The sequence below is a fragment of the Monodelphis domestica genome, chromosome 3 (genome assembly GCF_027887165.1).
Source record: "Monodelphis domestica isolate mMonDom1 chromosome 3, mMonDom1.pri, whole genome shotgun sequence".
Lineage (NCBI taxonomy): Eukaryota > Metazoa > Chordata > Mammalia > Didelphimorphia > Didelphidae > Monodelphis > Monodelphis domestica.
This window is the reverse complement of record NC_077229.1, coordinates 69,147,895-69,170,013: the sequence shown is the minus strand read 5'-3', so window position 1 is coordinate 69,170,013 and position 22,119 is coordinate 69,147,895. Positions and strand designations below refer to the sequence as shown.

The following is a 22,119-nucleotide window of genomic DNA, read 5'->3' as shown; positions in this document are numbered from 1 at the left end:
GGCTCTCAAAGTAATGGCAAACTATAAAGACATGGCGGGGGGTGGTTACTTCTAAAGATTAGAAGTGGCTTGGTTTTTCTTAGGCTCCTTAAACTAAATTTACTACATGTATCCCTTCCTATTGAATAAGGAAGTGCCTTGAATGATGAAACATATTTCATTTTACCAACCCTATGGGTCCCAGAACCTCTCTCCATTCCTCCTTTCAGCTTTTTCCCAGATAGAGCTACCATATCAAATATTTATGTCTCTCACCACACCAATCACTATTTTTTCTCCTTCCTCTTTTGTCTCATTCTGCTCACTCTTCTCTTTTCTCTATCTACCCTCTTCTCTTATAATCACTTTTCTTCTGTCCTATTCTCTTCCATTATGCTCTATTCTCCTTTCACCTCATTTCATCTGTTTCCCTGAGTTCTTCTTTGCTTCCCTCCCCATTCATCTCTCCTTCTCTCCTTCCCTCTAAATTTCTTTTTTTCCTTCTCTTATTTTTCTTCTCCCTTTCCCAACTACAGGGTATACCCATCAGATACCAACCACCACCACAAACAGTAAGTTTTTAATTTCTTAATTGCTTTATTTTATGGGAGATTGCAATGAAAATTTTCTTTACTTTTTGGAGAAGGGGGGGTATGGTAGGGCAGAGGAGAAAAAGTGGGTTGGGGGTTCAGAATGAGGTATTCTGTAAGATATGGCCAATGTATAGATTTTCTTTACTTATTTGCCTATGTTTTTTTCTTTTTAATTAAAAGCGTATCTAAATTGATCAAAAAGGGGAAAATACCCAATGGGACTTGGAAAACCCCTATCACCTTCTTGATCTGTATTTAGAGTCAAACCTTGTGGTCTTTGTAACCCTGGTACACAGAAGTGATCTCTCAACATTACAGGGAGACTTGTGCCCACTCCTCTATAGCCTTCATTCAGCAATGTTGGTGAATGGTTTTCATTAAAAATATTTTTCTTTTTCCCTCCTTCAATAATTGCACTCTATCCAAACCTATCTCTTGCTTAGGCATCATTATCCTCTGGCATTATAGGTAGGAAATGAGTGATGGTTTACTTCCTCTCCTGGCAAGGTTTAATTAAGACTAAAGGACCCAAGAAGATAAAGCAGGAAATGGGAGAGGTCAGGAAAGATGTACTCCTAGGTGTTAGGTCTAACAATGAATGTAATGATCTCTTCTCACATGGACCCTGCATTCCAACAAGAGTGACAGCTATTCCAGAGATAAATCTAGGTAGAATAAAAACAAAGAATAAATATAACTACCATGTAGTTAGTGACAAAGAGTTTATATACTGAGAGGGCAGTCAGGAATGGTTTAATGTAGGGAGTAGTAGGTGGAGCTGCATCTTGAGAGAAGAATGGGGGTCCTCTGAAGTGAAAGGGAGAAATGAGGGCTTTCCAAGTATAGATATACTGGTTTTATGAGAAACTGAATAAAATAGAGCATTGGCTAATTTTATTTAAAAAGCGAAAGTACTAAATTAAATGATCAGTATCAAATCTAAAATGAGTGAATCTACCACCAATACAGAGGAAATTAAGGCAATTATAGGAGTTGTTTTACCCAATTATATGAGAAAAGTTACAATCTAGTTGGATTAATGAATATTTACAAAAATGTAAATTGCTGAGATTAACAAATGAATGAAATAGAATATTTAAATGACACCATCTTGGAAAAAATAAATTGAACAAACCATCAAAGAACTCTTTTAGGGAAAAAAAAAACCCAGGGTTAGATGAATTGACAAGGGAATTCTCTTAAAACATTTAAAGAGTAATAAATCCCAATATTGTGTAAAGTATTTGGCAAATTAGGCAAAGAAGGAATCTTAATGAATACTTTTTATGACAAAAATATGGTGCTCATTCCTAAGTCCAGAAGATGAAATATAGAGAATGTAAAGTACAAATTAATTTTCTTAATATGAATATTGAGGTAAAATTTTAAATCAAATATATACTAGCAAAGAGACTACACCAATATAACACAAGGATCATTCACTATGGCCAGATAGAATTTATGTCAGGAATGCAAGGTTGCTTAAAAATTAGGAAAACTATCAGTATAATTGACTATATCAATAACAAAAGTAACAAAAGTCACAGGATTATCTCAATAGATAAAGAGACAAAATGCAAAACTCGATCATATTAAAAAACACTGGAAAGGATAGGAATTAATGGGCATTTCCCCAAAATTAAAAGTAATATCTACCTAAAGCAATCAGCAAGGATCATCTATGATGGAGATAAGTTAGAAGGCTTTCCAAGAAGATTAAGACTGAAGCAAGGATGCCCATTATCATCATTACTATTCAACATAGTACTAGAAATGTTAGCTTTTTATTAAGAGAAGAACAGAAATTGAAGAACGGAAAGTAGGCAGAGGTTTCTTTTAAAAAATTATATTCTATTCTAAATTCTCTATTTGCCCATTGAAAAGATAAAAAATGTGATACCCATTATCCATATGAAGTCATGCAAAATATATTTCAACATTATATTATTATATTCAGCATTCAAGCATAAAAAGGAACATAAAATATCTGCTTCAGTCTACACTCAGAATTCAACAGGCCTCTCTCTGCAGTGGGATAGTACTTGTGGAGGGCTTTAAAAGCTAGAGAAGGGGGACAGCTATGTGACTCCATGGATAGAGGGCCAGATTGGAGATAGGTGATCCTGTGTTCAAATTTAACTGCAGATACTTTCTAGTTGTGTGACTCTGGGCTTCACTGGGCAAATTACTTAACCCCAGTTGGCTAGCCTATGCCACTCTTCTGTGACCAATATTTTCTATTGATTCTAAGTCAGAAGGTAGGGGGTTCAGAAAAATCAAACAAACTAAAGAGAAGGTTTTAAAATTTAAACATGTGAAGTATGTTCTTTCCTTTTCTAAGGCAAATTTCTAAGTCCATGAGGACTCAATGGATAAAGTCTTCTGATAGAATGTAAGCTCTTTGAGGTCAAGGAATGTTTTATTTTTGTCTCCCTGTCTTCAATACCTAGAGCAATGCCTGGCTTAGTGTAGGCACTTAATAAATGTATATTGATTGATTTAAAAATGAGATAAAATTTGTAAAGTACTTAGCAAATCTGAAAGTGCTAGATACTGTCATTGATATGAAAAAAGTGCTTATCATTCAACTTCTGATTTGATCTCCTATCTATCTTGGGACTACTTTTCTAGTTTCCAAGTCTAGAGTAATCTATTCTTCTTGACCTTGAGAAGCAATGTTGGTACAGGGGGAATAAGGGGTTGGAAGTGGAGAATAAGAGCTTTCCCCCCTGGTAGGAAGGTGCTATTATTATGCTCATTTTACAATTGAGAAAATGGAGGCAGAGGTGAAGTGCCTTGCCCCAGGGTCAAACAGCTAGTAATTGTTTGAGATATAGGAGAGACTCAGAGTCAGATCAGCATTAGATAACCAATGTTCCTTTGTTAGTTCTGATATTTCCTTCCTGTGTGGCCTAGATCATAGGTGTCACACAAACACCCAGAGCCTCAGTTTGCCCCTACTTCCACAGATCATTTCCAGGAAAGTATTTCCCAAACCTCTGAAGTTCTTTGTATGCATTAAATCAATCAGCCAGAATCTGTCTCCAGGTTTGTGCCAGGAGCTGTCCACGGTGCTGGAACTCTAGAGGCAAAAATCACCTAGATTCTGCCCTTGAATTTTTCTATTCTCTTGAGGGAAAGGAACAAAGTATCCATTTGCTAATATATAGAAAATATGTACAAAGCAATTGGGTAAGGACACTAAAAAGTAAGGGAAGTGGCCTGTCATTTGAAATGAAGGAAGCCAAAAGTTCTAGGAAGCAGAAATGAGGAAGGCATACATTCTATCTAGCCTCTGTTGAACTATGGATACATGACCCAGGCTTTTGAGTTTTTGTGCTTTGTGTTCCACCCCCACTCTCAACCCTCCTGCCTCCCTCCAGCCTGGAGACCCAGTCTAGAGGCTTTCACCCTGAACTTCACCATCACCAACCTGTTGTACACAGAAGACATGGGGCAGAAGGATTCCATCAAATTCAAGTCCACTGAAAAGATTCTTCAGAATATGGTAAGGGTTGCCACTGCTTTGATTTGCAAAGTGTTTATTCTATTCAAGAAGCTTCCATTGCTCCTCATGCCTTTACCTCTAGACAATACTTAGCTCACTTCCCTTTTCTTCTCTTATCTAGCTTGGCCCTTTGTTTGAGAACAGCAGCCTTGGTTCCAGTTATTCCAGGTGCAAACTGACTTTCCTAAGGTGAGGCCCAGCATCCTTAATGGACTCCAATTATGTAGACTTACTTAAATAAAGCCACCTCTTTCTGCCTCTTCTTCTTCTTCCAAGTCAGGATATCCACTGTTCCACTCATAGCTGACCCATTCAGTCACACTGATCTCATTTCGTATTCTCAGACCATTGGATTTAAGAGTCAGAGTGAGCTTGAGTAAAAAATCTTGTCTCACAACATGAGAAAATTGGGTCCAGAAAGGCTGGGACTATATCAAGGTCACAAAGGGATTCTGTGGCAGATTTTTAATCTCATGTAAGATTTTAGGCCATACATCTGATTCTTGTTCTTTCATCTTCTTGTTCAATTCATTCAGCCAACAGTCATTTATTTATTTGTAGTTTTAAATTTTTATATCAAATTTAATTTTAATAGACCAAAAGGAGACACTTTCATGTGTTCATTTCAGTCATAGATCAGTAGGTGGAAGTGATAATAAAAATTATATTATCTAACATTTACATCGAGTTTGCTATTTGCTAAGGGCTATGCTTAGTTTCTTTATAATTAATATCTCATTTGGTTTCTCAGAACAGTCCTTGGATGTTGGTGCTACAAGAGGCAGTCTTTTAGTGCTTTAGTAGGTTCTGACTATGTAAAATGAAAAAGAGTCCCTTTCCCTCCCAAGAAGCTTATATTCTATGGTAGGAATACTACATGTATACTAGGTAAATTGCTGCATTTAGGATCAGTGGATCTGGGTTCAAATTCCAACTCTTGTCATTTGATGCCTGCGTGACTATGGGCAAGTCACTTCATCTCTGCTGGGCTTGGGATTCCTCCTCTGTAAAGTCAATGTATTGGATTAGCTTAGCTTGAAAGTTCCTTCCAGCTCTAGCTCTATGATAAATAAATAAAAACAATCTGATGTCAGAACATAGGTAACAACTGAGTGAGGAAATGAGGAAAGGCAAGCAAGTGTCAATGAGAGACCAAAGCTCTAGAAAGGCACTAGGTTTGGATTTATCTTTATAGGAATTAACTTTATACATCTAGGTTCCAAAAAGTGAATAATGAATGCTATGAAGCAGTTGTATCATTCAAGAATATGCTAGTGTACCAATTACCCTATTTCATATATAGCTAGCTATTTATAAAATAGGGTAATTGGTGTCAGCCCAGCAGAAACATGAAATGAAAATTTACATCATACAAATGTTTGTTGTGGGATTCATTGTTTGAACTAACAAAGAGCTACCTGCAGAGAAAATAGGTAAAGTGTTTGGAAATTTTGAAGTCACCATAGGGTGTTGAGATGACTAAGGGAAGGGGGAAATCAGAGTTTTTTAAAACGACATGGATCTTGATGGCACAAAGTTAAGAATTAATGAACAAATTTTTTAAAAAAGCACCCAAGTACTTACTATGTGCCAAACAGAGCATGCTCGAAGCTCTAGAAGTATAGGGGAGGCAAAACATGAAAAAAAATTGGGTTTCATCTGAGAGAGAGACAGAGAGAGAGACAGAGAGATGCGACCGTGAAAAATTTGGGTTTCAAGACTGTGAATTGCCAAACCAGTAAAGATAATTTTGGTGTCTTGATTATGATCAAAAATAAGTGGTCACCATGGGAAAAATTCCCAAATTTGAAAATACCCAAGTCAGCTGGGTTTTATGGAGTTAAGGGAAGGGAGAGAGACAGAGTAAGAGGAAATAGTAGGAAGGGCCTAGGCCGAAGGGCCTATGTCTGAGCCTTAACAGAGATGAGTCAGTCTTTAATCACTCACCACAAGATTTGTCCCAAGCAAAACTACAGTCCAGAGACCCAGCTCCTCCAACTAACTCCAAACTCCAACTACTGTGAACTCCAACTAAAAAGATTCCACCTTGAGCTCCTTCCTTTTAAAGAATGTTTTCTCTTGTGTCACCTCCCCTAAATTTTCACATCTACCAATCACAGTAGACATTTTCCCCAGGATTGACCATACTTAATTCATATCTTCTTTTATTATCACCTTCTCTGGGTAGACTAAAACTTCATACCTCTTTTGTTAAGCTTGCCTTTCTTGAGTTGCTTGACCTTTTAGTGATTAATTTAACCTTTATAGGTACTTAGCACCCTTTTGTATTAGATCTAAAAATAGACCTAGCTTAAGGTTTTAGCTTCATTCTAAGTATGAGTTGAGGACTTTTCATTGTTCAGTAAGGAATTTTACAACTTTATTTTCCCCTAAAGTATGCCTAAGTATGGGTGGAGTAATGTTAAAATTCCCAATACATTCCTGATCAAGTACCTCCATTTGTTTCAATAAGGGAATAGCCTTAACCAAATGTTCTAAGGTAGAGTCTGAGCAGTTTTAAGATTCAGAGAGAAAGACAGACAGAGACAGAGACAGAGACAGAGAGAAGAGGACTAAGAAAATGCCATTGATTTTAGTCTTGGAAACAGCAGTTTTCAGTGTTTCCATGTCAGATCATTTCAGAAGTATGACTACAAGGGACTGATGAATGAATGGGTTAAGGGGAACCAGAAGTTCTGAGTGTAGATAGGCAGATCCAGCTAGATGACCTTATTCCCAAGAAATAGGGCAGGGTTAACAAAAAGGGTTAGTGAGCCAAAACCAAAATTAGAACATGTCAGCTAGTACAAAATGAGCAGAAACACATATTTGCAAGCTTGAGTTTACAGAGCACCAGTCACCCATTCAATGAGTAACTAAAAATATGAATTGCCTAAAGGAGGGAGGGAATAAGCATCTACATTCACATACAATGCTATACACTTTTATCAAGAGTTTTTCATTTGATCAAATTTGAACAAATTTCAACCACCCTGTAAGAAAGGTACTAATAGTATCCCCATTTTGCAGATGGGAAAACTGAGTTAATCAAATGTTAAGTGACTCACTAGATCTGCCTGGTTAGTCAGTGCTGTGTGCTGAATTTGAACTCAGGTTTTTGTGATTCTAATCCCAAAGCTTTATGCACTGGGCCATCAGTGGTCTCCTATGGAATCATTCTCCATCATTTTAATGATCCTATCAATGCATCTTTTTCCAGACCTCTGAAGAATCTGACAGTGACTGAAGTAGGTGTCACCTGCCTCTATCAGAGTGATTCCACTGGTCCCTTCCTGGATAGAGAGAGGGTTTACTGGGAATTCAGCAATCAGACTGGGGGCATCACTAGACTGGGGCCCTATACCCTCGACAGGGACAGTCTCTTCCTCAATGGTGAGTAAGCCCACTCAGGACATGACTCTTAAATCTTCTCCTTGATTTTGTCCCTGTTTGGAAAATAGACATTCTGCCCAAATTCTTGCTCCGTTTTCCTTTGCCCACTGTAAGGTAAGCACAGCAGAGAAGCAGGGGACCCAAAGAAACCAGGTGAATCAATTAAATCAGAACCCTCTCTGTCTCTGACTGTCTGTCTGTTTGTCTTCTCATTTCTTGCTTTCTCTAGGTTATAACCATCACTTACAATCTTCCACCTCTAGTAAGTATTCATCAACTTCATGTCTCTATCTTCCTGTGACCTGGAAGAAGAAACAATTGATACTCCTACCAATCCTATTTACTCTGTTTTTTTTGAAAGGGAAAGGATAGAAGGACCCAAGGGATGGCCTGTGGTCCCTCAGAATTTTAATCCTCACATTCCATGGACTACTTATTTACCAAGCCCAGCAAGAATCCTTTCCCCCATATTCCATATTCAAACATAATTTTTCTGTGACATTCAAATAGCTTTTCCAAGGTTTTCATTCTTGATTCTCTACCCTTCAGCTCCTATCCAGACCACAATCCCTTCAAGAATTTCCTCAGCTCCTTCACTACTGACCAATTCCTCAGGTACCATCACATATTTCTGACCTGTTTCTTGGGTAGTCTTAATTGAATTGTTCCCTTGGGAAGCTGACTCTAAGATGAGGAGGTTGGAGTTGTAGAGCAAAATTGTGGTGGAGGTGGGAGTGGGGAAGTGAAAGAGCTCTTCTTATAGATGCATCATTGGGAGTCAGTTTGGTGTTTTCCTTCCAGTAAAGAATAAGCCAACCTTCATTGGGTGTCCCTGGGTAAGCTGATGGATGTCAGAATGTTTCAGTGAATAGGGCATCCATCTAAAAGTCAAAAAGAAAAAATAACCATCTGTAAGATCTAGTTTGAAATTTCTCCTTTGACACTAGCTATGGGACCTTGGGCACATCCCTGAATCCTCCCTGGACTTCAGTTTCCTCACCTGTAAGATCAAGGGGTTAGATGTGCCATTCCAGATCTAAACTGACAATCCCATGATCCTCTATACCCAACTCTCAACCATGAAGGTTTCTCTGCTCCCCCTACAGCATCTGGCAGTTTTAGCCTGAAGTCTTTCACCCTGAACTTCACAATCAACAACTTGCTCTGCACAGCAGACATGGGACGGCCAGGCTCCCAAAAGTTCAAAGCCACTGAAAGAGTCCTACAGCGCCTGGTGAGATTTCCCATTCTCTATCCTACCTTGCTCCTCCCTGGGACTGAAACCCCTGTCTGTCCAGGTGCTCACTCATTCTCTCTTTTCCTTTATAGCTCAGCCCCTTGCTTGAAAACAGTAGCCTTGGCTCTGACTATTCTGGATGCAGGCTGACCATGCTGAGGTGAGATGGGGCCAGGTGGTCAGGGACTCAGAAGGTGTGTGGAGCAGTCCTTTCCCCTGCACTGGCCCCAGGGCCACTTCTTCCCCACAAAGCCAAGAAGGCTACAGAGGCGATCTGACCTCTCTTTAGTTCAAGAAGCATTTAGCAGCTACACATCAGGTGCTAAGTAGACTGCTAGCTACTGGAAATAGAAAAACAAAACACTCTCTGACATCGAGGAGTTTATGTTATGTTGGGATAAAGGAGGTACAATGTGTACACATGGGAGTCTGAGGAGGGAGAGAACACTGATGACTGGGAGATCTGGCAAAGGTTTTCCCTTGGTGGCATTTGAACACACTTACTTGAAGGAAACAAAGTATTTCAAGAGGCAGCTAGTTGGTACAGTGGTGGATGGAATGCCAGACCAGGCTTCAGGTAGATGACAAGTTCAAATCTGGCCTCAGACCTTTCAAGGTATGTGACCTTGGAAAAGTCACTTAACTCCTGTGTCTCAATCTCCCCATATATAAATATAAATATATAAAATGAGCTGGAAAAGGAAATGGCAAACCATTCCAGCATCTTTTACAAGAAGGCCTCAGATGAAATCATGAAGAGTCAGACATAACTGAAACAACTAAACAACAACAACAGCAAAAATATCCCATGAGGAATGGTCATTGTAAGCAAAATCCTGAAGAAAGGGGAATGAATTCTGAGATGCAAGAACAGTTAATTGCCTAATTTGATTAGAATGTCAAGTGTATAATATGAACACCAGTTTGGCAAGGGAAGCCAGCTCGTCATGGATTTTAAAGGTCAGGCTAAGGAATTTTCATTTATTACCAGAGGGGAGAGAAAGCTACTAACAACCAAAAATCCCCTTTCCTTATTGTCTTGGAATGACTACTAAATGTTGGTTGCAAATCAGAAGATTTTGGTAAGGACTCTGCAACTGGAGTTAAGTGACTTGCCCAGGGTCACATAGCTGACACAGAATCCTGGTGTAGGACTCTTTAGAAGAAGTGATTGAAAAGTTGTATTATGTGTTGAAAAGATAATTTAAAGGTAAATAGTTGCAGTGTAGATCTCATTCACTGTTAAGCTTTCAGAGGCAGCATGGTATAGTGGGTTAGAGAACAGGACTCAAGGGTCAAGAGACCATGGGTAGCTTTGGAAAGCCAGGTCCAGAGATGGGAGGTTCAAATCTGGCTCTCAACTTCCCAGCTGTATGACCCTGGGCAAGTCACTTCACCCCAGTTTCTTAGCCCTTGTCTCTATTCTACCTTGGAATTAGTCCTTAGTAGCAATTCTAAGAGAGAAGAAAAGGGCTTTTGAAAAAAGAGACATGAGGAATAGGGTTTGATTCCCACCTGGGTGACCTACTGGTTATATGATCCTGGGCAAATCATTTCATAATCCCCAGTAATGGTAGTGTGAGGCTATACGTTTCAGAGAAGATGCTGCTCTGTATTAGTCAAGACAAATCTGCCCCCTCCACTGCTCCAGCTCCTGAAATCAATAAAATGGCAGGTCTGGCCTCCCACTTTTTTGACAATAAGCTAGAACTCTACAAAGAAATGGATGACTTTGCAGAACATTCATGGTGCCTTCTCACTGCAGCTATTTTTGGCATGCCTACGTTTGCTAGATCCTTCACAGTTACCTCCAATGTGTCCTTTCCCAGGCCCGTACAGAATGGGACAGCAACCAAATTCCTGTGTGGCCACTGGAAAACTCCCACCACCCCTAGCCTGGACAGGAAGAAGATTTACTGGGAGCTGAGCAATCAGACCCAAGGTATCACCAGGCTGGGTGCCTATACCCTGGACAATAAGAGCCTCTATCTCGATGGTGAGTAGCCAGCTCTGACCAGGACATACGCAGCTCCTTGACCTCCCTTGCTTGCTTCCTTCCATTCCTGTTTAGCCTTCACCTATTGAAAAAACTTTCTGTGCCTTTGAGGGTGCAGCTTTGCCTCTATGGTTTTACCTGGTCTGATAGAAAGTGTTTTCCTATGAGTTGTTTAGAGTATGAGGGGGAGCCGGTATCAGACCCCAGAAATAGGACCCTTGGTGGATGGATAGCCTCCTGACCTAGAAACTCCGGGAATCCCTTTCACATTGCAGTGGTTAGAGGCACAACACGCTGCGATCTGAAAAATCTGTGCAAAATTTTTTGGTCCTCCGTTTGTACCAGAGAAGATGACCAATTTCCCCTTTTTCTTTTATATGGTGTTTACGTGGCCTTATCTGTATTCATGGAAAATTAATTAATGAAAATGAAAAGTAGTGAAAATAATCTGTACATTTTCAGCCTTTGTGTTTCATCTACTGCCTTCCTCATACTTTTCACAAATTTTAACTTTTGATGTATTTTAACATTAAAATATAAATTGTGTATATTGAAACATTAAAAGATAAAATATTGATATTATACCATATATAATATATTTTATGTGTTTATGAGTTTCTTGACTTTTTCTGTGTCATCTGCTTACCTTCTTGTGCTATCTGCAGCTTCCACAATACTCCCCCAAATCCCCTCTTAATTTCTTATGCCAATCCTATAATATATTGGAACCACAATTGGAAAAATAAGGAATATCGGTACTTTGTGAATCATCTCTCTTAGCCAGTGACCCATATTTTTCCAAATTATTGGGCTTCAGATGCTCTCTCTTTTTCTCTTTAATCCTTTCTTGAAATCTCAGTTCCTTGCATTCAAGGCTGTTCTCTCCCTCCCTCCCTCTCTCTCTCTCTCTCTGCAGGATACAGCTATCAGATGAATCTTTCCTCCTCCACAAGTGGTGAGTATTTTCATTCTGGGAACAAACAAAGAACACCACTTGTCTGTCCTGACCCTGTTCTGATAGCATTCTAGGAAGAAGAGGATGAACCAGCAGTGTAAAAGAGAGAGGAAGACATCATGTCTTCTGACTCCTATACTTCAGTCTTTCCCAGTTGACTCAGTGGCCAAGCCCCAATGGGGTGTCAGTTTTACCTGTGTCTTATACACTCAAACCTTCCATGTCACATGGGTATTTGGTCCACAATTGTTAAATATCCGATTTCTCTTGAGCTGTGGCACTAACAACTCTGACTCCAACTCCACTGTCAATTTCTTTTTACTTTTTTTTTTAACTTTTAGCTTCTGTCTTAGAACCAATACTGTGTATTACCACTAAGTAGTAAAGGCTAGGCAATGGAGGTTAAGTGATTAGCCCAAGGTCACAATGCTAGGAAGTGTCCAAGACCAGATTTGAACCTAGGACCTCTTGTCTTTAGACGGGGCTCTCAATTTACTGAGCCACCCAGCTGCCCCCCTCCACTGCCAATTTCCACAGGTATGGTCTGCCTCTGTTTTCATTCATTCTTTGGAAACTCTTGCTGCCCTTAACTGTGAGACAGAGATAAGAGATGTTCAGATCACAGATTTAGAGCTGGTAGGAGACTTTCAGATCATCTAGTCCAATTCCTGGTCTCATTTGACAGTTGAGGACACTAATGTCCAGAAAGGAACAGAGGCTCAAGGTCATATAGGTAGGAAGCAGGACGGCTGGGTTTGGAACCCAGATCTCCTTTCTCCAAATCCAATATTCTTTCTTCTGCATTGCATTGCAAGAGATATTCCTCTGATTTATGGCTAGAGATTTCATGAAGGATTCATTAGTGAACAGATTCTGCTCAGTTTTCCTTTGAAGAAGAAATTGGAGTTTCAGCTAGGTGTCCTTAATGATGGTGATGATGATGATCATCATCATTGTCTATCTTTTATCTAGGATTTTAAGGTTCTCAAAGTACTTTACAGATATTATCCTTTGGATGTTGGACTTGATAGACTGAGAGCCCATCTTGCTCCAGAATGTCTTCTATTTGATTCTAGAGGTGATAGAGAACCACTGGAGCTAACTGAATAAGTACATGACATGGCTAGATCTTTACTTAAGGGGGCATGATAGAGAGCAAGGATACTGGCAAGTCACAAGCTCACCTCAGCGCTATGGAACAGAGGAGGAGGAGGAGGATAAGGAGGAGGATTCAGAGGTTGGAAGTATTTCTGTCAGTCATAGACCAGGCACCTCAGCTCCTTTTCTTATGCCAACCTTCCTCACAGGAGCTTGGGCATCCAGCAAAGGCACTGGATCCCATGGATTAAATCATTTGGTGAACTAGTGCATATTGAATTCCTCTCCTATAGGGCCCTGAGGTTGTACAGAGCATCCACAGCTGCTCTGAGTTCTCTGCTTTTAAGTACAAGAAATTTCTGCCCATCTTGAAACATTTTCCTTTTTTTCCGGTTTTAGCACCAGACCCAGCAGTAGCACCTGGTTGTCCCCTGTGGGCCACAGAGCCTGGAGGCTCCCAAGGTAAGGAAGAGAGGTTGATTCTGTGTTCTGGCAGTGGGGTCAAACTAGATACAGATTCCTGTGCATTTCATATTGGCTAAAAAACTACAGATTAGCATTACCTATGTTAGCTACTGTAATCCCTTTATCTTGTTAAATATCTCCCAATTGTATTTTATTCTTATTCTGCCACACAGAGGACTTTGTGGGCCTCAATGTGGGCTATGAATGTGGCACCTCTGGGGGCCTAGTCCCAAATGGAAAGTGGGCAAAATATATGCTGTTTAAAAGAAGAATGGGCCCCAGGCCTTTCAGAGGTGATGTCTTTCTAAGAAACAGGCACTTTCCAAACAAGGAAAGGGCAGAGCTGAGGTTGCATATCATCTAGAAGCCCTAAGTCATAAAGACCAGAGATTTAAGTTTTGAAAAATTAGTTTCTACCATTGAAGGATGTTCTCTGTGGGAATTTGGAATAAATCCCTCTGTTCCTATTTGAACAATAAGGAAACTATAGCTGATTTAGGTAGGAATTCCCTGCCCTGATGGGTTTTTGCCACAAGGATCCTTCACCCCCAGGTCCCCGTAGTGTCAGGGGCAGGGGAGCACAGGACTGATCCTGCCCCCTTTGACTTAGGATTTCCAAATCATGTTCACCACCAAGGCAAAGGAGTCTGGTGAGGAACCTCATAATCATATGATGTGAAGGAGCTAGTGTTGTCTAACTTATAGAAAAGACGAAAGGAAGATATGATAACTGCTTCCAAGCTTTTGTAGGGCTGTCACATGGAACAGAGATTAGGCTTCTCATTATGTCCCAGAACAAGAAATCTAAATTGTAAATATGTAAATTATGGCTTGAGATTAGGAAAAACATCCTAACAGTAAGTGCTGTCCCAAAGTGGAATAGGCTGCCTCGAGGAGTAGTGGCTGCTCCTTCACTGAGGACCATAAAGCATTGGTGAATGTTCATTTGTTGAGATCATTGTGGAGGGGTTTGTTTTCCTCAGATAGAGAACAGACAAGATGGCCTCTGACATTCCTTACAATTTTAATACCGTCCAAGCCAAGAGATATCTTGTCTCCCTGTCTCATAGCTAGTTTCCCATCTTATAACATTCAGAGCTGATGCTATTAACTATCTTTCATTACAACTGTTTTTCCAATAGCTTCTGTGCTAACCACGTCCCCTTTAGTCACATCCCCTCCAGCTCCATCCCCAGCACCAACAGCTTTCTCAAGCACAACAGGTTCAAAGACTGGATCTCTGGGTTATATCCTGGAAATCGTGCCATGCTTTACTCTGGGATTAGAGCTCAAGAGACATAGAGCAAGGGGGAAATTGGAAGACTGGGCAAGGCTGCTTTATGGGATGCATCAGCAGGTCTAGGATGTGAGGTTTTCATTCTAGGGCTGGGGTAGGTGGAGAGGGAATGGAATGCTGAAAGAACAATCAAACACAGGGTGTTAGTGGGTGTGCTGACTGGATATCCAGGATTGAAGTATTGGTATTCCTCTCCCTTTTTGGCCACAGCTGCTAGTTTAAGCTTCCAGTCTTTCACCACCATTCCCGAGGTGCTGTACACAGAAGATATGCATCTTTCTGGATCTGACAAGTTCAACTTCACCAAAAGAACCCTGCAGCAGTGAGTCTGCCCAATCCCTTCCTCATACCCCAAAAAGTCTGCTTTGTTGTGAATCTCCCCTTACCCTTGTATTCTCAGGAAATTCATTCCTGTTTTGGGGGTATGGTTTAGAACAAATTTTCTAAGATAAATATTCAATCCAGTGGGGATCTTGGTTTAAACTAAGCTCTCATTTATAGACATAATGGAAGCAATTCAGGCATACTTCAGGCAAACCAAAGGCCTTTCCCACAGCCTGAAGGCTATTCAGTTTCTTTGTCTTTGTATGAGGTTTGTGTTGTCTGGGGTTTGTATGTCTTGTCTGGGGTTCCTGTCATTATTCTTGCTATTTTTCTGTGTCACCATCAACATGTATTTTTTTCCAGACCTTTGAAGAATGGCTCAGCAAGTGGAGTGAGTTGCCTGTGCACACACAAAAGAAACCACAGAAGCTCATTCAGAGACCAAGAGAAGGGTTACTGGGATGCAAAAAGAGCATTTCACTAAGCTGGGCTTTTCCTCCTCCCTTGAAAGAGCCAGTCTACTCAATGATGAGGAGCACAACAGAATCCCCAGCCTTTTCCTCTATCCTCATGCTACTTTCCCCTCCTCCTGCTAAATTTCCATTCTGATTCTGACCTTAATGTTCTCTCAAAGAATCATTATTTCTCAATACCCTTTTATTACACCAAACACAGAAAATAAACCCGGCCCCTATCTACTTTCCTGTATTTTCTTTCATTTGGGATTTTCTGGGTTATTGTATTTTAGGTGAAAAAACAGAGACATCTCAGTTTCCTATTCTTTTTTTTTTTAATATTTTATTTGATCATTTCCAAGCATTATTGATTAAAGACATAGATCATTTTCTTTTCCTCCCCCCCCCCCATAGCCGACGGGTAAATCCACTGGGCATTACATGTTTTCTTGATTTGAACCCATTGCTATGTTGATAATATTTGCATTAGAGTGTTCATTTAGAGTCTCTCCTCTGTCATGTCCCCTCAACTGCTGTATTCAGGCAGTTGCTTTTCCTCTGTGTTTCTACTCCCACAATTTATCCTCTGCTTATGGTGTTTTTTTTTTCTCCTAGATCCATGCAAATTGTTCAGGGACATTACACCGCCACTAATGGAGAAGTCCATTACTTTCGATTATACCACAGTGTATTAGTCTCTGTGTACAATGTTCTCCTGGTTTTGATCCTCTTGCTCTGCATCACTTCCTGGAGGTTGTTCCAGTCTCCATGGAACTCCTCCACTTTATTATTCCTTTAAGCACAATAGTATTTCATTACCAACATATACCACAATTTGCTCAGCCATTCCCCAATTGATGGGCATCTCCTCATTTTCCCGTTTTTGGCCACCACAAAGAGTGCAGCTATGAATATTTTTGTAAAGTGTTTTTGTCCATTATCTCTTTGGGGTAGAGACCCAGCAGTGCTATGGCTGGGTCAAAGGGTAGATATTCTTTTGTCGCCCTTTGGGCATAGTTCCAAATTGCCCTCCAGAATGGTTGGATTTGTTCACAACTCCACCAGCAATGGATTAATGTCCCTACTTTGTCACATCCCCTCTAGCATTCATTACTTTCCTTTGCTGTTATGTTAGCCAATCTGCTAGGTGTGAGGTGATACCTCAGGGTTGTTTTGATTTGCATCTCTCTGATTATAAGAGATTTAGAACACTTCTTCATGTGCTTATTAATAGTTTTGATTTCTTTATCTGAGAACTGCCTATCCATGTCCCTTGCCCATTTATCAATTGGAGAATGGCTTGATTTTTTGTACATCAGTTTCCTATTCTATTCAATGCTTTTGCTTTTATTTTTTAAAGTCCCTTATCTTTTGTCTTAAACTTGAATCTAAGTATCACCTCCAAGGAAAAAGAGCTGTAAGGGGGGGGAGGAAGAGGCTAATCATTTGGGATTATATGATTTATGGGGAGTCACAGCAAGGATGTGTCTGAAGCCAGACCTGAGCCCAAGACTTTTCCATCTCAAGACCTGGCTCTCTATCCACTGATTCATTTAGCTGCCTCTATTCAATGTTGTTAAAAATAATTTGCAATTTCTGGGTCCAGAGCCAAGATGGCAGAGTAGAAGCAGGAAAGCTCAAAGCTACCATGAGAATCCTCTCCAACCAATGTACATTAGAAGGGAGGATAAGGGTGATGATTTGCAATGCTTAAACTTTCCTCTCATAATAACTGGCTCAGAGAGGGAATAATTACCATAATCATCAGGGTACAGAATCATATGTTACTGTACAGAAAAGTAGGAGGGGGGGACTCTGATAAGGGAAGAGGGATGGTAATAGGAGAGAGGGGAAAATAAGGGGGAGATAAAAAGCAAGACTCTGGTGAAGTGAGAGGGAAAGGAAAAAGAACAGAAAGGGGTGTTATAATATTAAATAGGTGGTCACCAGGGATTTAATTCCAAATCCTCAAAATGAATTAGTAAAGTAAAGTGTAATTTATGGTAGTTTATTTTTACAATAGAGGGAAGATATTAAGGAAGAGAGAAAAGGGGAGAGACAAAGAAAGAGAGTGAGAGAGAGAGAGAGTGATAGACAGAGACAGAGACAGAGGGAGAGAGAGAGAGCTAGAGCTCCAGTTTCCTCTGAACCAGTTAGAAATTCTAAGGCAACAGTCAGGCGAAAGGTGTCTCAAGACAATAGGCCTTTCATGGAGGTTCATACCTCCAGGAAGGACAAGGAAGATGTCAGCCTAGACACTCACCACTGTGACTGTCTAAAAGGAAAGTAGTCTGAAGCCTCCTGCACAAGCTCCTCCACGGGTCCAGTTCCACAGCCAAGTCTTCACTCCAAGTCTGACTGTCTATCTTCCAGTCTCTCCTCAAGTGTCTGTCTTCCCTCCAGCTCCACGTGACTGTCTTCACTCCAACTTCAAGGGACTGTCTCTGTGTGTCTCTTTTTCCACTATTTTAAAGACATTTTTCTGTTGTGTAGCATCCCCTAATTTTTATGTCTACCAATCACAGCCAATGCTCCATACCAGAACTGCCCACTCTTTCACATGTGGGTCACAGACCTCCCACTCAATGTATGAAATTGGTGTTCACAGCTTTCGTGGTTAGTTCACACCTTTTTTGGTTAAAATGAAAAATGGGTAGATCTAATTTAAGAACTTAGTTTACACTTTGGGGATTAAAATCTAAAAATAAACAGGTGATTACAATGTAATCTTCACTATCAAGGAACAGCTAAGTACCTCCATTGTTGCAATTTGGGGAGAGCCAAATCCAATCTTCACAAGGGAAATCAAGATGGAAGGGAATATACAGTTGGTAATCATAACTGTGAATGTGAATTGCCTTGATTTTACCCATAAAACAGAAATGGATTTTAGAGTGGATTAAAAACCAGAATCCTACTATATGTTGTTTACAAGAAATGCATTAGAGACAGGATAACCCATATAGATTAAAGGAAGGGCCTGGAGCAGAATTTATTGTATATCTAAAGTAAAAAAAAAAGTAGCAATCATGGTTTTTTAGACAAAAACTAAAGTAACATAGATCTTATAAAAAGAGACAAGGAAGGAGATTACATCTTGTTAAAAGGTACTATAAACAATCAAGTAATATCAATACTAAATATATATGTGTGTATATATATATATATATATATATATATATATATATATATATACTGATTGGTAAGTTTTGTATGGGCCTTTATGATTGATTTGTGTGTTGGCTTCATGAGAATAAGTTTCTGTGAGTGGGAAAGTTCTTGACATCATTTGTAGCTGCAGTTTTGCCTGGAATTGTGTACCTAAATAAAAGCTAACCCATGATAGTCTTTTGGCGTTGGATTTGAGGGTCTGATCTTTTGGTGATGTTTTAGAGAATTAAGGTACAGGTGTTTTACTCTTGCATTATTCCTTCTGAGACCAGGGAATTCCATAGGTAAGGGATATTGATGAGAGGTTATGCAAAGAGTGGGCAATCACATCTTGCCAAGGGCTACTCTGAGGCCTCCTTAGCTACCACTCCTGACTCTGTCAAGGGGTCCTAGGGCCTGATGGCTCCCAGCAAGTAGACTTTCATGCCCAGATTGTAAATTCAGGCCCCAGAGCATGAGGTCTTGGTCAGAGCTGGGTGAGGGTCTTTGCATTAGGAATCCATAAAATACTTTTATCTGTACTCATGCAGTGGACATTGCCATTAGGGAGATGTCCCCTTCCTCAATGGGAAAGAATAAAGACTGCAAATTCTACTATGTACTCTTTGACTCCAGATTTGTAATTAAATTTGTTTTTGGTCATTTTATTTCATCCTACACACTAGAAAGAGAACAAATTTAAAAGTCCTTATTTAAAGACTAAATTGGAAATTCTAAAAAAAAGGAGAAATGAATAAAAGCAAAAGTAAGAGAAATATTGAACCAATAAATAAAAGTAGAAGGTGGTTTTATGAAAAAAAAAAACAGTGTTGGTTAATTTGATTTAAAAAAAGGAAAGAAAAATATCAAATAATCAGTATCAAAATTGAAAAGGGTAAAATCATAACCAATGAAGAGGAAATTAAAGCTATCATTAGGAGCTATGGTAGTAGTGGTCTCTCAGTAACCGAGGATGACAATTGTCTTTGTGTGTTTTCATCTATGATAGATGAGTGTGCACAAAGACACTTGTGTGTGAAAAGTCCATGCACAGAGACAGTCCCACTCTCTTGGCATTGGAAGCCTGGGTCTAGTGGCACAAAAAGTTGTTACACCTAGAGACTTCCTCAGCTGCATTGGATGGCCGTGTTGTCCTTTGTGCTCCAACACACCCTAAGCACTCCACAGTGCTTTGCTGCGTCGCCCTCTCAGCCATTGAAACTTCTTATTGGTTTCTTCTGTCTGTTCAGCCGAAGCATTCTTCACATGCTGGGTGAGCAAGGCCCTGGTTCACCAGGGGTCTATGACCCGATGGCTACACCAACAAGGTTTAGCCGGCCTGTCGAAGCCGTTGCCTGGGGTGTGGCCACTGCCGCATGTTAGCAGCTACTAGGAGCCATAAGTGAGAGCTGGGTGTCAGGTGGGGGTCAGAGGCTGGAGAGCTGCCCTAGAAGGGCACAACAAGCCCTCCATACCAGAGATACTACCCCTCTCTGAGCACCCCATACACCCCATTAGGAGCTATAATGCCCAATTATATGCCAAGAAATCTGACAAAGTGTAATGGATGAATATTTACAAAAAGAGAAATTGCCCAGATTAGCAAAAGAGGAAGTAAAATCCTTAAACAATGATAGGGAATAGGGGAAATGGAGTGTTAATTTGGAAATAACATAGAACTATCAAATAGTCAGAAAAACCAAGTCTTTAATCAGGATAGGGATAAGTCCAGTATTTAATTCTTTACTGGTGCCACAACTTTTACAGGGTATAAACCCTGGACTCTGGGGATGTGGCACCACACTAGATGACCACTCCAAGGAACAAAAGACTTGGGGGAACCCATATGCCATTTGGGGGGAAACCAGGGTCAAGGAAAGGTGATTGACAATACAATAGCTACAAGAAAATGGGACTGTTCAAACTACATGGATAGGATACAATCAAGCCTGGGAAAGGAATCATAGCTAGAGGCTAGGATGTAAGAGAAGGGGGCTGCTTGTGAGGGAGGCCAAAATGACCAAACTTGAAAATACAGGAAGAACTTAACAAGCTGGCTAGCCTTGGAAGTTAGTCAAACCATAAATATGCCAAACCCCAGCTGCAAGGGGTACCAGATAAAGGCCAAGAAGACCCCAAAAACATAAGAACCATAAACATGCCAAAGCCCAGCTGCAGTGGGTACCAGATAAAGGCCAAGGAGACCCCAATAACATAAAATTGTCAAAGTTCCAAGGATGGTATGTCGCAGATAAGGTGCTGGAATGGGGGGGGGGGCATACATGCTGAAAAGTATTTAAAGCCCAGCTTCTCAGAAGCAACTTGTAACTCTGATGGCAGAGGTTCCCACTGGTTCGTACTAGTTCTATAATAAATGGCCTTTTTCCTTGCCTGATTGCATTGTCCGCGGTCTTCCTTGGTGGTGGGTGAAATCCTAGACCTTAACATTTGGGAGCTTGCCCGTACCCCTCCACCTTGGAACCCCCCAGACAGGAGGGCCTAAGGCACTGCCTTGGACCAGATCTTCAGGTGAGCTGAGTGTGTTGTGGCTGTGTGTGTGAATGGTGACCGAATGTGTATGGGGGAGATGAGGACCCCTGATGGGCATAAGGCTTAGTGGAACATTCGTCCTTGCGGTTTGTACAAGGGTTCCTATGCCAAGCCCCAGGGCCTGCCTTTTTCTAAGGCAAGAGGCTTAGCCTCGCCACGTTGGTCCGACCCTCTCACCTGTTTCTGAGTGTGGAATCCCGATTTCTGTAGTTCTGTGTCTTTCTCGAGAAAGCCAGTCAGAAAATGGAGAAAGCATCTGTGTTCAGGGAATACGGTCCTGGGCACGTCCCTAAATCGGAACTTTCAGGGTGTTTGAGGCCCCTGAGTATGGAGTTCAAATCTCCATCTGGCTGTCAGGGCCCTGAGCATGAGATTTCACGTCTCTGTCAGGTACCCTGGCACTTTTCGGAATTCCAGTTCCCCCAGAACAGAGTTCAAGTTTCTGTCTAGTTTGGGAAAGGGGTTGTTGTTGAGGCACCTTTTTGGGAAGATATTGCACCCCTAAGAGAGACTGGGGGTCGAACCATGATCTCTAGGTGATTTTTAGACACACGGAGGTTTTTTTTGCCATGTGGAGGGATCGGGTGGCCAGCCACTTGCTGCCGGCCCCTGACAGGTAACCGGAGACAGTTGGAGGCAGCTGAAGGGACCTGGCCACTGATGAGTAATTGCTGGTATCAGGTTTCTTCTTTACTGGGGCTGGCCTGACATGCAGCCGAAGGAAGCCGAAGGCAGTTGCTGGTGTCAGGTTTTTTCCTGATTAAAATCTAGCTGCTTTGGACAGTTGTTAACCCTTTCCTTGCAACTTCTTGGTCTCAACAATAGAAAATCAGCCTGTTTGTCAAACAGCTTGCTTAAGGTTTTAGGGTACTTACAAGTACATGCCAAGAAATTAGATCGTAAGATAACCTCCTAGGATCTGGGTAGTTTACGTGTCCGTGTCTCTGTTGTTTGTCTTCTGGCTTTTGCTGTTTATCTCGTGTGTCTTTCTGTATTTGGATGCAGATATGTGGATGTATGGGAGAGGGTGTCCTATAGGATTCGTTGAGTCTTTGTTGTGTCTGGATTAACGGGAAAAAAACAGGGGGGATTTTTGGATGCAGGGTCACAAAGGAGAAT

At 40.8% G+C, this 22,119-nt stretch overlaps 2 protein-coding genes across 4 annotated transcripts in view; both read left to right on the top strand.

Annotated features, from left to right (window-relative positions):
- The window catches only part of LOC103106400 (mucin-16-like), a 123,382-nt gene extending 120,355 nt beyond the window's left edge, over window positions 1-3,027 (top strand). For all 3 annotated transcript variants that reach the window (XM_056820596.1, XM_056820595.1, XM_056820597.1), the window contains one exon: window positions 516-3,027. In XM_056820596.1, coding sequence (XP_056676574.1) covers window positions 516-571 — 56 coding nt within the window. In that variant the 3' untranslated portion in view covers window positions 572-3,027. The remainder of the gene's footprint in view (window positions 1-515) is intronic.
- Window positions 3,028-3,110: 83 nt separating this feature from the next.
- On the top strand, window positions 3,111-15,621 carry LOC107651979 (mucin-16-like). The gene is made up of 10 exons (XM_056820656.1): window positions 3,111-4,080; window positions 4,202-4,269; window positions 7,301-7,473; window positions 8,023-8,088; window positions 8,580-8,707; window positions 8,803-8,870; window positions 10,540-10,706; window positions 11,623-13,221; window positions 14,732-14,843; window positions 15,209-15,621. Exons 1-8 carry the CDS (start codon window positions 3,886-3,888, stop codon window positions 11,733-11,735), a joined length of 978 nt encoding a protein of 325 aa, XP_056676634.1. The 5' UTR covers window positions 3,111-3,885; the 3' UTR covers window positions 11,736-13,221; window positions 14,732-14,843; window positions 15,209-15,621.
- Window positions 15,622-22,119: the final 6,498 nt, after the last annotated feature.